This window comes from Gastrolobium bilobum, unplaced genomic scaffold (genome assembly GCF_033153095.1).
Source record: "Gastrolobium bilobum isolate Gb01-03AN ecotype WA unplaced genomic scaffold, APGP_CSIRO_Gbil_v1 utg3492, whole genome shotgun sequence".
NCBI lineage: Eukaryota > Viridiplantae > Streptophyta > Magnoliopsida > Fabales > Fabaceae > Gastrolobium > Gastrolobium bilobum.
Window position 1 is genome coordinate 339,498 of NW_026898051.1, and position 13,422 is coordinate 352,919.

The following is a 13,422-nucleotide window of genomic DNA, read 5'->3' on the forward strand; positions in this document are numbered from 1 at the left end:
AATTTTTTTATTTTTTTCATACCTATTCTATTTTTTCATCTCCAATATTATTGAACCAGAACCAAGAGATAAAGAATAAAAACTAATTAAAATTCTAATCTAACGCTATTGAAAATAAATAAGTAAGATATGCATGTTTAATATATTTTTAAGTTAAAAATTACTTTTAAACTAAAATAAAAAAAATTTAAAAAGTAAAATTTAAAATTATTTAATGATTATTTGAGGGTTTTAGAAAAGTAAAATGAATTATTAAGGTAAAAAAATAAAATTAATAAATAAAATTTATAATAAAATTAAAACTCGAAAATAAATATGGAAACTTTAAAAAATTAGTATATATCTTTAAAAAAATCCTATTGAAACTTTTAGGTTTTTTTTTTTGGTTTATTATAACAAAACGTTTTTTATAATAATTTTTTTTATAAAAATAGAAAAGCTAAAAATAAATAATAATTAAGAAAAAATATAAGCAAAAGGTGGTGTCCGAAATCAGGGGCAGCACGAGAGCAGCGGTAAAACCGCGCCACCGGTTTTCTGTGTCCACCCTATACCTGGTGTCTGGTAAAATGAGTCATTTGGATTCCAGAAGCATTCTTCTCTTTTACACAAAGACTTTCAATAGCGATCGTTCCACTTCATCAAGGACGGACGGTCCAGATCTACCGTGACCTATCAGCATTAAGATTCTAGTTGGTGCGTGCGCATCGTGCAACAAAACCACTTCGCCTTATAACTAAGCGTTCTCTTTGTTTTCTCACTCTTTCTACTCTCTTTCTCTCTTTCTGCTTCGTCGCTCACTCCGAAGCCCAAAAACAAAAAATCTGGAAAGAAAGATATATAACGGTGAAATTGCGAAGAATCCATAGAAGAGAGCAATGGCGTCCAGCGATTCTGATTCGCAGATGAAGATTGTCCTAGGGGAGTGTGGTTACATACTCGAAGATGTTCCTCACTTCTCCGACTATATTCCAAACCTTCCTGTATCTCCCTCTCTCTCTCTTGGAATTTTTCGGTGACATTTGCGAACTGCATCGTATTCATTTGCGTTTCGTTTGTGTAATACTTGGTTTTGTTTGCAGACATATCCAAATCCGCTGCGATCAAATCCAGCTTACTCGGTTGTTAAGTAAGTGAATCATTGTATTCAGTTTTGTGATTGTGATCTGAGTATGGAGTGTGTTCTGTTCGAAATATTGATTCTCTGTTTTTTGATTCCTCAGGCAGTATTTTGTGCACATGGACGACACCGTTCCTCAGAAGGTTCTGTCTTCATCTCATCCATCTCGATGCATTCTTTTGCGTTACCTGATCTAACAAATATCAATTACTTTACTTTGTTTGCACTGTGTTTAGGGGACGAGTAGGGGGAACTGTACACTCTTTCCATGTATTTGTAATACTTCATTGATTCTCAATAATAGAAAGAATAAGCTGAATCGTTTTTTTTCTTTTTCCAATGTAGAAGAAGGGGAAAGAAAATATAAATAAAAAACACTGCACTTATTTCTTATTTATCAACATTCGCAAGGTGCATTGGTGTATAAACTTTTATATGGCCTTTCCATAGGTTGTTGTTCACAAGGATGGTCCAAGAGGTGTACATTTTAGACGTGCAGGACCACGACAAAAGGTTATTTTTCTTCTTGTCTGTACATATACTGTTAAGAATCTATGAACAATTTTGATTTAGCTTACCTGCGCCTAATGATATGCTGTTCAGGTATATTTTAACTCGGATCAAGTGCATGCTTGCATCGTTACGTGTGGTGGTCTCTGCCCTGGCCTCAACACTGTCATAAGGGAAATTGTCTGTGGTCTTTCTTACATGTACGGTGTCAACAGAGTCCTTGGCATAGATGTGAGTGGGTGAATTCTCTTTTATTTTACATTCATTAAATTATCTGTCTCTCTGGATTATAGCCTGTGATTTGGGCTGGGAAGGAAAGTGATACAGACCTCTTTCCATTTATCAACAATTATAACAAACAGTAAAGATTTTCCTGAACAACATCAGTTTTCTTCTTATATATTGATTAAAAGGAAATTACAATAACTCAGCTTACTCAACTATGGAGTCAAGCTTCACTTCATTACAGAGATTTCACTGAAAAGTAAACAACAATAAGCTAAAGATAATTGTGCAACAATTATAGAGGTTACACACTCTCCCAATCTCAATAAGGGCCTTTACCAGATTCTTCTCCCCTTCTCCTCTTCCCTTCTTCCCTTTATAACTGCCTTCCATGCATCCCCACGCTCCCCATTCTGTTACGGGGTATTTTGGATACTCTCTTGCTGACGTGGCAACTCTATTGCCTTGCATGCTTGTTTACTTGATTGGGCTATCAGCTTATCAACAGATTGAGTCTTTTGGGCTTGGGCTTGGGCTTGAGCCCACACCTTCCTCTCTTTATCCCTTTTGTATCGTTTGATTTGAATTGTATCAATACTTCCCCCCATTTGAAGAATCTTGTCCTCAAGGTTGAACTGAGGGAATTGAAGGTTGATGACTTCAAAATCTTCCCAAGAGCTTTCAAACTCAGGAAAATGTCTCCAACGAATAAGCACTTGAATATGCCCCTGTACTGATCGTCTCACATTCAGCAGTGCTTCAGGCTCCAAGAGCAGTTCCCAATCGGCATTTAAAATGCTTGGTAGTGGCTGGACTGTGGAACTTGTCTTGATAGCTTTTTTGAGAAGGCTTATATGGAAAACAGGATGAACTTTACACTCTTTTGGAAGCAGCAAACGGTAAGCCGTCTCACCAATGCGTTCCAAAACTTGGTAAGGTCCATAAAACTGTGGACTGATTTTCTCATTGATCTTCCTTGCAATGGTTTTGAGGCGATACAGTTGCAGCTTGAGATAAACCCAATCACCCACTGTAAATTCCAATTCCCTGCGATGCTGATTTGCAAGTGTCTCATACGATCTTGAGCGTTGAGAAGGTGATGTTGTAAATCATGCAGAATAAGATCTCTCTCTTGAAGTGACTGAGAAACAGCATCAATGGCAGGTATGAAGGTGCCACATTTAAAAAGGGTAGGGGGGTCCCTGCCATATAATCCTTTAAAAGGAGTCATACCCATAGCATCCTTAAACGTTGTATTATACCAAAATTCTGCCTAATGTATCCAAGCAGGCCACTGTTTAGGTTTAGTGCAGCAAAAACACCGGAGATAAGCCTCCAAACACCGGTTAACTACCTTCGTTTGCCTATTAGTTTGTGGGTGATAAGCGGTGCTATAATGTAACTTGGTGCCAGCACTTTTGAAAATTTCAGCCCAAAAATTACTCAAAAATACACGGTCTCTGTCAGAAGTAATGGTAGTAGGGAAATCATGGAGTTTAACTATCTCCTTGATGAACAACCCAGCAACATCCACGGCTGTATACGGGTGCTTTAATGGAAGGAAATGAGCATATTTTGTAAAGTGATCAACAACCACTAATATTGTATCCAACCCCATTGCTTTAGGCAATCCACCAATAAAGTCAAGTGAGATGTCCTCCCAAACCCGTGAAGGAACAGGTAACGGCTGCAGCAAGCCCGCTGGGTTTAAATTTTGAGTCTTGCATTGCTGACATATTTCACACCCAGCCACATAATCTTTGATATCCTTTCTCATCCCCTCCCAATAAACGACACCCTCTAGTCTTTTAAAAGTCCGGAAGTAACCTGAACGTCCTCCCATACCCGTATCATGATACTCTTGCAGTAGGGGACCAATAAATTTTGATCCCTTGGGCAACACTAATCGGTCATGGAAAAATAACTTCCCCTCCCTTATCTTAAAACCTTCATGAGCATCGGATGTAATGAATAAATCTTGTAGGATGCCTTTGAGTTTAGGATCCTGTTGAATTTCTGCCTCCAATGCCTCAAACTCAGCCCATTGAATTTTAGATAACACCCCAAAAAACATTTGTCTAGACAGGGCATTAGCCACCACATTTTCTTTCCCAGGATGATATTGAATCTCAAAATCAAAGCCCGTTAATTTGGAGATCCATTTTTGTTGATCTTCACTCAAAACTTGTTGTTCTGTGAGAAACTTCAGGCTGCGCTAATCAGTCTTAATGATAAAATGTCTTCCCATCAAATAGTGCCTCCATTTTTGCACCGCAAAGACTATTGCCATCAATTCCTTTTCATATATAGACTTAGCTTGGGCACGGAGAGAGAGAACCCTTGGCTAAGGTATGCAATGGGTTTGTTATCTTTCATCAAAACAACCCCAACACCTTTCCCAGAAGCATCAGTGGTGACAATAAACATTTTATTAAAATCTGGTAATGCCAATACAGGTAAAGAGCTCATCAATTTTTTTAACAGCTGAAAAGAAGTCTCGGCCTCCTCATCCCATATGAAACCATCCTTCTTCAAACGTTCAGTAAGAGGTTTGGCAAATTTCCCATAGTCCTTGACAAACCTCCTATAGTAGCCGGTTAGTCCTAGGAACCCTCTTAGCCCCTTAATGTTGTTTGGACTAGGCCAAGACACCATGGCCTTGATTTTTTCTGGGTCAGCTTGAACCCCTGCTGCAGAAACACAGTGGCCAAAGTATTCAATCTGTCTCCTGCCAAAACTGCATTTTTTTTTGTTTGCCACTAAACTATTCTGTTTCAACAGTCAGAATAGCTCTCAAATGGTCAATGTGTTCCTTTTGACTTTGGCTGTACACTAATATATCATCAAAAAAAAACTAAAGCAAATTTCCTTAAAAATGGCCTTAGAATATCGTTCATTAAAGCTTGGAAAGTAGATGGGTCATTGGTTAGCCCAAAGGGCATCACCAAATATTCATAATGCCCCTCATGTGTTCGAAAAGCCGTTTTAGGGATATCTTCTTCCCTCATCCTAATCTGATGGTAACTAGATTTCAAATCCAGTTTAGAGTAAACCTGGGATCCTCCTAATTCATCTTATAACTCATCCACCATAGGCATTGGGAATTTATCTGGTATGGTGATTTTATTCAACGCCCTATAATCAACACATACACGCCAACTTCCATCTTTTTTTTTTAACTAAGATTACAGGATTAGAATAGGGGCTAGTACTATATCTAATCATGCCATTTTCAAATAACTCAGCAACTAGCTCTTCTATTTCAGATTTTTAGTAATGAGGATACCTGTAAGGACAAATGTTTGGTACTGTACTCCCAGCTTTGAGATGAATAGCATGATCTATTGGTCGGGCAGGTGGGAGTTCCTTGGGATTACAAAAAATGTCCTCAAATTCGGATAGCAATTCGTGCAGCTCCTGCCACTGCTCTGTGTCACCCTCTGTTTCAGTTTTGGATGCTTTCACATAAAAGCCCTGACCTTGGTCACTGAGAGCTTTATTGATGGACTTATAGGAAGTTTCATTCCTAACACACGAAGGGTCCCCCTTGATCACTGTCTCCTTTCCTTTTTCCCCATATTTGAGGGTCAATTCTTTGAAATTTGCCTTGATTTCCCCCAATTGTGTCGACCATTCGAGCCCAAGCACAACATCTGCACTTCCATGTTCAAATAAGTATAGGTCTTGTTGTATTTGAGCCCCTTGAATATTGATGTTCACCCCCTTGCAGACACCCGTGCATCCAACCTTAGACCCATTCCCAATCTTCACTTGATATACAGGAGTTTCACGAATCTCCAGTCCCAGTTGTTCTGCCAATTTTTTCTTGATAAAATTGCTCGAAGCACCACAATCGACCATCACCATCACCTTCTGGTCGCCTATCTCTCCCCACACCATCAGAGTTTGGTTTGAAGTGAGCCCTAAAAGACTTTGTAGCGAAAGCTGCAAGCCCTGTTCTTGTTCGCTAGTCTCTGGGGTTGGTAACGTAACTGGGTCGTCTTCCTTGGTATCACCCTCTGCTTCGTCATCGTCCTCCACCAAGAGCACATGCAACTGTCGGATTTTGCATCGATGGGTTGGATGCCAACGTTCCTTGCATTTGAAGCACAAACCCCGATTTTGCCTGTCGCGCCATTCCGCCTGCGACAACCTCCGTCCTGGGAACGTTTGATTTTCCGGTGTCGGTCCTCCGGTGGTCGACGTTGAAGCTCTGGTGGTCATCCCCTCCTTAGGGTTTTCTGGTACAGTGGTTCGTGAGTTGTGTTGATTCATCTGAGCTGCGTTAGACCCCGTTCCTGACTTGGCTGAGTGTAATGGATGGTTTGGGCCTGTATTGGCTGAGGCCCAATATCTATTATCACCTGAATTGGCCCCAATTCTTTGATTAAACGGCCCACGGTTGCTCCCCATTGTCTATCCTCTCCTAATCGGCCCCAATCCTTCTTCTCTCCATGCGTCATTTCTTCTTTCGATCTTGACCGCAAACTTCATCATCTCCGTCAAGGATAACAGCGGCGACATCACCAGCTCCGCTCGTATGCTGCTACGAACTCCATTCAACCAGGCTCCCTTGAGCAATTCTTCGTCTTCAAATCGTAGGGTGCTGATTATTTTTTCAAATTCTGCTCTAAACTCAGAGATGCTCACACTCTGTTTTAACGTGTACAGCGCACGATATGTATTATCCAACATCTCCGGTTGAAAGCGGCTGAGCAACTCGCGACGGAACATTCCCCAAGTAGCGTTTTGGTTACTGGCTTCCCACCACTGAAACCAGTGAAGGGCTTCTCCTTCTAAAACCACCAACACGGTCGCCAATTTCTCCGTCTCTTCCACTCCGTTCACTACGAAGTAGCTTTCCACTTTGCTTAGCCACCCGAACGCATCTTCCCCGATGAAAATGGGGATCTCCAAACGCCTGTTTACATGGTGACCCATGTTGACCCTCCTTCCATTTCTTCCATCGGGCTGACCAGACACGCTGTCTTCGTGGTGGTTCTCGCCATCATATGATGGATTTCGTCTTCTTCCAGCCAACTCATCCAGCCTTATGATGATCTCTGCCATTCCCCTTTCATTAGCTACCAAACGCTGGATTACTTCTTGTTGTCTAGCGTCGTTTTCATCAAGCCGTATCAACACTTCTTCTTGTCTAGCACATCCTCGTCGTAGTCCTTCCTCTACTAAATCTAATCGGTGCTCCATTTGTCGTGTCCAAACCATCCCACAGAGCTCCTAGATCGGAGCTCTGATACCAATTTGATACAGACCTCTTTCCATTTATCAACAATTATAACAAACAGTAAAGATTTTCCTGAATAACATCAGTTTTCTTCTTATATATTGATTAAAAGGAAATTACAATCTATGTAGCACCGATACGGACACGAGACACGTGACATGATACGACACGACACTCCGACACGTTAATTCTAAAAAATGTAAGATTTCGACACGTTAGGAGACGTTTTGATATTACATAAAAAATTTAATTTATGTAATATATATTGTATGTAATATTTAATAATTTAACAAAAAAAATAAATCTAAACTTATATTATTCATAAATTTTGAAAAGAAACATAAAATATCCCAAATATTTATATTAAACTCAATAAAAAGGTAATCGTAATTCAACGAATCTAATAATTGAAACTAAAATTTCAACGCAACGCAACATTTGAACCTTTTTTTTTAATTTCTATAACACGTGTTGGAGTGTCGGAGAGTGTCGGAGTGTCCGAGAGTGTCGGGAAGTGTCGGACACGACACGTCAGGATTTTTGAAGTGTCGGTGCTTCATAGATTACAATAACTCAGCTTACTCAACTATGGAGTCAAGCTTCACTTCATTACAGAGATTTCACTGAAAAGTAAACAACAATAAGCTAAAGATAATTGTGCAACAATTATAGAGGTTGCACACTCTCCCAATCCCAATAAGGGCCTTTACCAGATTCTTCTCCCCTTCTCCTCTTCCCTTTATAACTGCCTTCCACGCTCCCCATTCTGTTACGGGGTATTTTGGGTACTCTCTTGCTGACGTGGCAACTCTATTGCCTTGCATGCTTGTTTACTTGATTGGGCTATATTGAGTCTTTTGGGCTTGGGCTTGACCCCACACCTTCCTCTCTTTATCCCTTTTGTATCGTTTGATCTGAATTGTATCAGAAAGCCTACACATTGCTGTATATACTTCTCTTTGTCCCTGATTTCTTTGTGTGTGTATATTTTATTTCATTATCATAAATCAAATTGCATGGATTTTTCTCTGCGAATTCAATTAAATCAGACTCCAAAGCTGGAAGTATGTTCTTGATGCTAGTTTATAAACTTGGATTGTATTCCAAATTTCCTTTTCGGAAAGGCTTTACAGAATAGACAAACGTAGTTTAAGTTTCAACCTTTTGAATTAATTACATGTTTTTAGACACATCTGATTGCCTTTATGTTCGTTTCAAGCAAGTTCAAGTTCTCATAGATGCTTGGATTGTCTTTATCACTTTCGATCTGTAAATTAACTTTGAGTTGCTGTTGTGAGTAAAATCTGATCACTCAGGTTCGAAATTTCTTCCAACAAAACAATCAATGTTTATTTTGAAATCTTGATGACCTATGCAACAAGTTATGAACTTTTTTCTTAATTGATTCTTGCCATCATGGTAAACATATGTGAATGAAACATGACTCTGGTGAGGGATAGCTGACTTGCTGCTATAACAGCATTAAAGTAATTGGGAAGGAAGATAAATCCTGTATTTTGGCATTCAACTTTAAAAGACACCATCATGAAGGTAAAAATGTGATGTAGCGTTTAAGTGAGACAAAGGTAGCTCTGACAAGTAAATGCCAGTGTTTAATGAAAACTTCCTTTTGATACGAGTTAGACTGAACAAAATTTTGGGTTTCATGAAGTTAATTTTCTCTTCACTTTGGTCTTATAACTTGAGTTGCACTTCTAGATTCATTATTTTCACCACTAAATTTTATCCAATGTTACTCAGGGTGGTTATAGAGGTTTTTATTCCAAGAACACTATTACTTTAACACCTAAGGTGGTCAATGACATCCATAAGCGTGGGGGTACGATTCTTGGGACATCACGCGGAGGTCATGATACTGGAAAGATAGTTGACAGCATCCAGGATCGAGGAATTAATCAGGTTTACTATGTGTCTACTGTATTCTAATGAAGTTTCCAATGATGATGAGTGTTGGAATTATAAATTTAAAGTTTGTTATATCAATGTAATTAAACCTTAGTAGGTTATTGTTATGGCATGGGTTTTCATTGTTTGGGTTATGGTTACAGGTTTATATTATTGGAGGAGATGGAACGCAGAGAGGAGCGGCTGTGATTTATGAGGTATAGCAATTCAAATAGTGATTCAAAGGTTGTCATAATAAAATGTTCCTCCCTTTGGTCTCCAATAAGAAATATAAGAGTCTTCATTCAAAGAAGGAATATGTTTAGTATATGCCATTTCTAGATTACGAATCCACATTTGTGCATAGTTTATATTTGTTTATTTGTTAAATTGCTTTCTTATGTTTTAAGAAACTAGTTTTATTTATTCTCAACTTATCAGGTGCTCCAAATTTAATTTTCCTTCTGTATCTCAGTCAAGAAACATTTCATAAGCTTTCATATGTTTATCCTTATTGCAAGCCCACATAGAGATAGTACAGATAAATTAATTTCAAATGATAATTTATAGACTTATAAACAAATTGTCGACAAGTATCACATTCATGTCTTTTATTTTTCCAAGTTTGATCAAAGTTGTTAAGAAGTGTCTTTCGGAAACTGCAATTTTAATTTGTATGCGTGTTTTTCGTATTCTTATATTTGCAAGTCCTTTTCTTTCTTATCCTCTCTTTCCAAAACAGTATAAGTGATGATAATTTATATTTCAAGTGTAAATGTGGTTGGAGTGGCAATTGTTGGCCCATGGCTTCAAGTGCAAATTCAATAGATTCTGAATACCTTAAACTTTAAATGCCTTCCATTTGCTGATAATGTAATGATGAAAATTTCAAAACGCAATCGCAGCAACCAAGCATATTACATTATGTTGATTTCCAAAAATGTAGTTTGTATGGTGCACTACTGCCTATTTTGGCTAGGTCAAGCTTGATGGTAGTTTCAATGGACAGCTGGGAAGCACATGATGTTACTGAAAAAATTTGTTTGCATAAATTTTAAAAGTAGAACTGTGATTGACATGTTATCTTACTTGGCTTCTTTTGATTAAGCATTCTGATGATTTTGGTAATCATACAGGAAATTAGACGGCGAGGTTTGAAAGTAGCAATTGCTGGAATTCCTAAAACCATCGATAATGACATCCCGGTATGATTGATCAAAATATCCAAAATTTGTTCATCAAGAAATCTAATCTTGTCATTTAAAATACATCTCGAGGGTCAATTATCTATGTTCGAAGAAGCATCACGTGGATTTTCTTCTTTTTCCTTAGGTTATTGACAAGTCCTTTGGTTTTGATACTGCGGTTGAGGAGGCTCAACGCGCCATTAATGCAGCACACGTTGAATCTGAAAGTATTGAGAATGGCATTGGTGTTGTAAAGCTAATGGGACGTTATAGTGGTATGCAAACTTCACATTTATGTTTGATATAGTATAGGCCTCTAATTCAGATTAGTTAAACCCTATCTTGTAAGTCAATTCAAATGTAAATGATTAAAATGTTTCACTGTAAGATCTCTTCAAATCAGACTGCTTTGTTTTTCCTGCGTTATAATAGATACTATGACTGCAGGTTTTATTGCAATGTATGCTACTCTTGCTAACAGAGATGTGGACTGTTGCTTGATTCCAGAGTCACCCTTCTACCTTGAAGGAAAGGGTGGACTTTTTGAATTTATTGAGAAAAGGCTGAAAGAAAATGGACATATGGTTATAGTCATAGCTGAGGGAGCAGGACAAGATCTTTTTACAGAAAGCATGCAAGCCATTGACCAGAAGGATGCTTCCGGAAACAAGCTACTTCAAGACGTTGGTTTATGGATATCTCATAAGATCAAGGTATTAACTTGTGCATGAGAAGATTCTTAAAACGCAATTCTTTTCCTCAGAAATTTGTGTAGTATAATACTGCTTGCCTAGTTGTACGTCTCTAATGAATTAAATGCTAGAGTGATCTTGCCAATTTCAGATTAACTGGTTAGATAGTGCTTAGATAAGATTCATTTGATTGATTTGGACCTTCATGAGACCTGTTCTCACCCCCTTAAAGACAGTCGCTCATAACCTAATCCAAACTCCACCTAAGGCTGAGCACAAAAATCTTATTTGGACTTCTTGGTATCAGAATATTTGATATTTCTGGTACCTGGCCTCTAAACTTTGTAGACGCTAGTTCTTTTATTCCTGAGCCACAGCCCCTGGTGGTCAGACACGTCACCTTGTAATCTATACTTTATCACACTACATATTGTTAAGTTGTCAACTAATTAAACGGAAAACTTTGTTAGTTTGATTAACAATATTTTTTTTCCTTCTGATTTTATGTATCCAGCATCCACTTTTAGTAAATATCAAATAACTCTTAATGCCACTCAATGCATATAACAGTACATAAAAATATGGGTGCAATTTCAAAAGCATCCCATTTTTTAAAATACAGAATTGTTGAACTGATAGAAAATATGAAAATAACTAAGAAAATTATTATAAGTGTCATTCGCCTAACTTTTTGAGTTCTCTCCTGATTTTATTTCCTCAGCACTATGATTACTGTGCATATCCATGACCATCTGTAAAATTCTCGCCATTCATCAATATTCCTCAAAGTCTTAACTTAGTACTAGTTGTATATAGATGCATATTGTTTATCAAGTTTTTTTATATTTACTTCCTGTGAAGTTTATGTTAAGAAGTCTTTCTAGCTAAATCAGTCAATTTTTCCAACTCTCTCTCCCTTTTAATAAACATTCGTCATGCTGTAATAGGATCATTTTGCAAGGAAAAATAAGATGCCTATCAATCTTAAATATATAGGTCAGTTTCTCTAATGGCATCCTCTTCCCTTATGATATATTTATATCTTATTTGATCATCCAGTTTTATTTGGGAATAAGGGGTTTTTTAAATTTGACCTACACAATTATGTCTAAAATTTTTAACTGAGTTATCTGTCAGATCCAACTTACATGATCCGGGCAATTCCAAGCAATGCATCAGACAATGTCTACTGCACACTTCTTGCTCAGAGTGCAGTTCATGGTGCAATGGCAGGGTATACTGGATTCACAATTGGTCTGGTCAATGGCAGACATACTTATATTCCGTTCAACGTAAGTTACTACATATCCTTACACAAATTCTGAATTTTTTTATAATCTATTTCTCCTTTTTTAATTTTTGGGTACAATAATTTTTTGTTTTAGTTTTATATCCACTGCTTGTATACAATGAATGCAAAGGTATATGCTAGTTTCATGGAGGGGGAAGAATGATATAGCTATATACATCAAGTTTGTTTTATGTTTTCACCACACAAGCATACGAACAAAAGCACCACGCCTATTTGTATTCTATTACTTCTCCAATTTTATATTAATGATTTGTATTCCCCCAAGATCAGAATTGTTCTGACAATGGAGAATGTGTGCTGAAATTTGGATACCCAGAGAATCATTGAGAGGCAGAACAAGGTTGTAATTACTGACAGGATGTGGGCAAGACTCCTTTCTTCAACCAACCAGCCTAGCTTTTTGAACCCCAAAGATGCTGATGAAGCCAAGAAAGCAGAACAACCTCCGACTCAGTTGTTAGAAGCGGAAAATTGCAATGGTGATGATGAAACCGAGAAAGCAGAACAACCTCCCACTCAGTGGTTAGAAGAGGAAAATTGCAATGATGTTGATGAAGCCGAGAAAGCAGGACAACCTCCCACTCAGTTGTTAGAAGGGGACAATTTCAAAGATGAACAAGAATCAGGAAACCATGCTGACAATGGTATAAAGACAGAAAATTAGATACAGGATTGTTGATCTGAACTGTATTTGGTGTTATGCTTTAGACCGAAGTAGTTCTATTTGTCCTTTTCCATGTATATTGCAAGTTGGTACGTCTTTTTGTCAAGACTACCCTGTAACATGACCATAGTATTCACAGGATTATGTTGAATCTTTAGCCTCAGGTCAAGAATGAAACGGAATAATGTTCTGAAAACGAGTTGTGTCAAAGGGCTAGTTTTTTTCCGTTTTATGTTTTTGGTAATGTGATAGCTAGTGACTTGAGTTTCTATCTATACTCAGTTTTGCTGGAATGAAGTGAACATGTTTTTGATTATATGTATGCATTAGTGTTTGTTGAATGGTTTGACTTATTTTTAAAATATTCGGGTGCATCTAATTTGGACTGATTAGATGTAGCTTCGTAGGATTAACGGAATAAGCTATGCTTGTTTTTTCCTTTTCAATAAAATCTGCGTAATCATAGTCATGGATTTTTATGATAAAGTTCGAGTTTGAGGAGCTATTTTATTTGGGTTCAAGTTGGATTTTTATCTCATATTCTACGAAGCAGAAGCCTTTA

The 13,422-nt window shown here is 37.7% G+C and overlaps 1 protein-coding gene across 2 annotated transcripts; it reads left to right on the forward strand.

Moving 5' to 3' along the window:
- The first annotated feature begins 521 nt into the window (after positions 1 to 521).
- Positions 522 to 13,146, forward strand: LOC133312426 (ATP-dependent 6-phosphofructokinase 6-like). Of its 2 annotated transcripts, none has more exons than XM_061513613.1 (13): positions 522 to 983; positions 1,083 to 1,129; positions 1,224 to 1,263; positions 1,571 to 1,633; positions 1,724 to 1,861; positions 8,862 to 9,020; positions 9,170 to 9,223; positions 10,142 to 10,210; positions 10,338 to 10,467; positions 10,640 to 10,905; positions 11,832 to 11,880; positions 12,022 to 12,176; positions 12,513 to 13,146. In XM_061513613.1, the coding sequence occupies exons 1-13, from the start codon at positions 879 to 881 to the stop codon at positions 12,858 to 12,860; spliced, it is 1,623 nt and encodes a 540-aa protein (XP_061369597.1). In that variant the 5' UTR covers positions 522 to 878; the 3' UTR covers positions 12,861 to 13,146. The 2 variants fall into 2 exon arrangements, with proteins under 2 accessions (XP_061369597.1, XP_061369598.1); XM_061513614.1 differs by having other exon boundaries at positions 12,467 to 12,653.
- Positions 13,147 to 13,422: the final 276 nt, after the last annotated feature.

Coding starts and splice junctions, on each gene's coding strand:
- LOC133312426 (XM_061513613.1), top strand. CDS start 879: ATGGCGTCCAGCGATTCTGATTCGCAGATGAAGATTGTCCTAGGGGAG. Junction 984..1,082: donor ACTATATTCCAAACCTTCCT/GTATCTCCCTCT, acceptor TTTTGTTTGCAG/ACATATCCAAATCCGCTGCG. Junction 1,264..1,570: donor ACGACACCGTTCCTCAGAAG/GTTCTGTCTTCA, acceptor GCCTTTCCATAG/GTTGTTGTTCACAAGGATGG.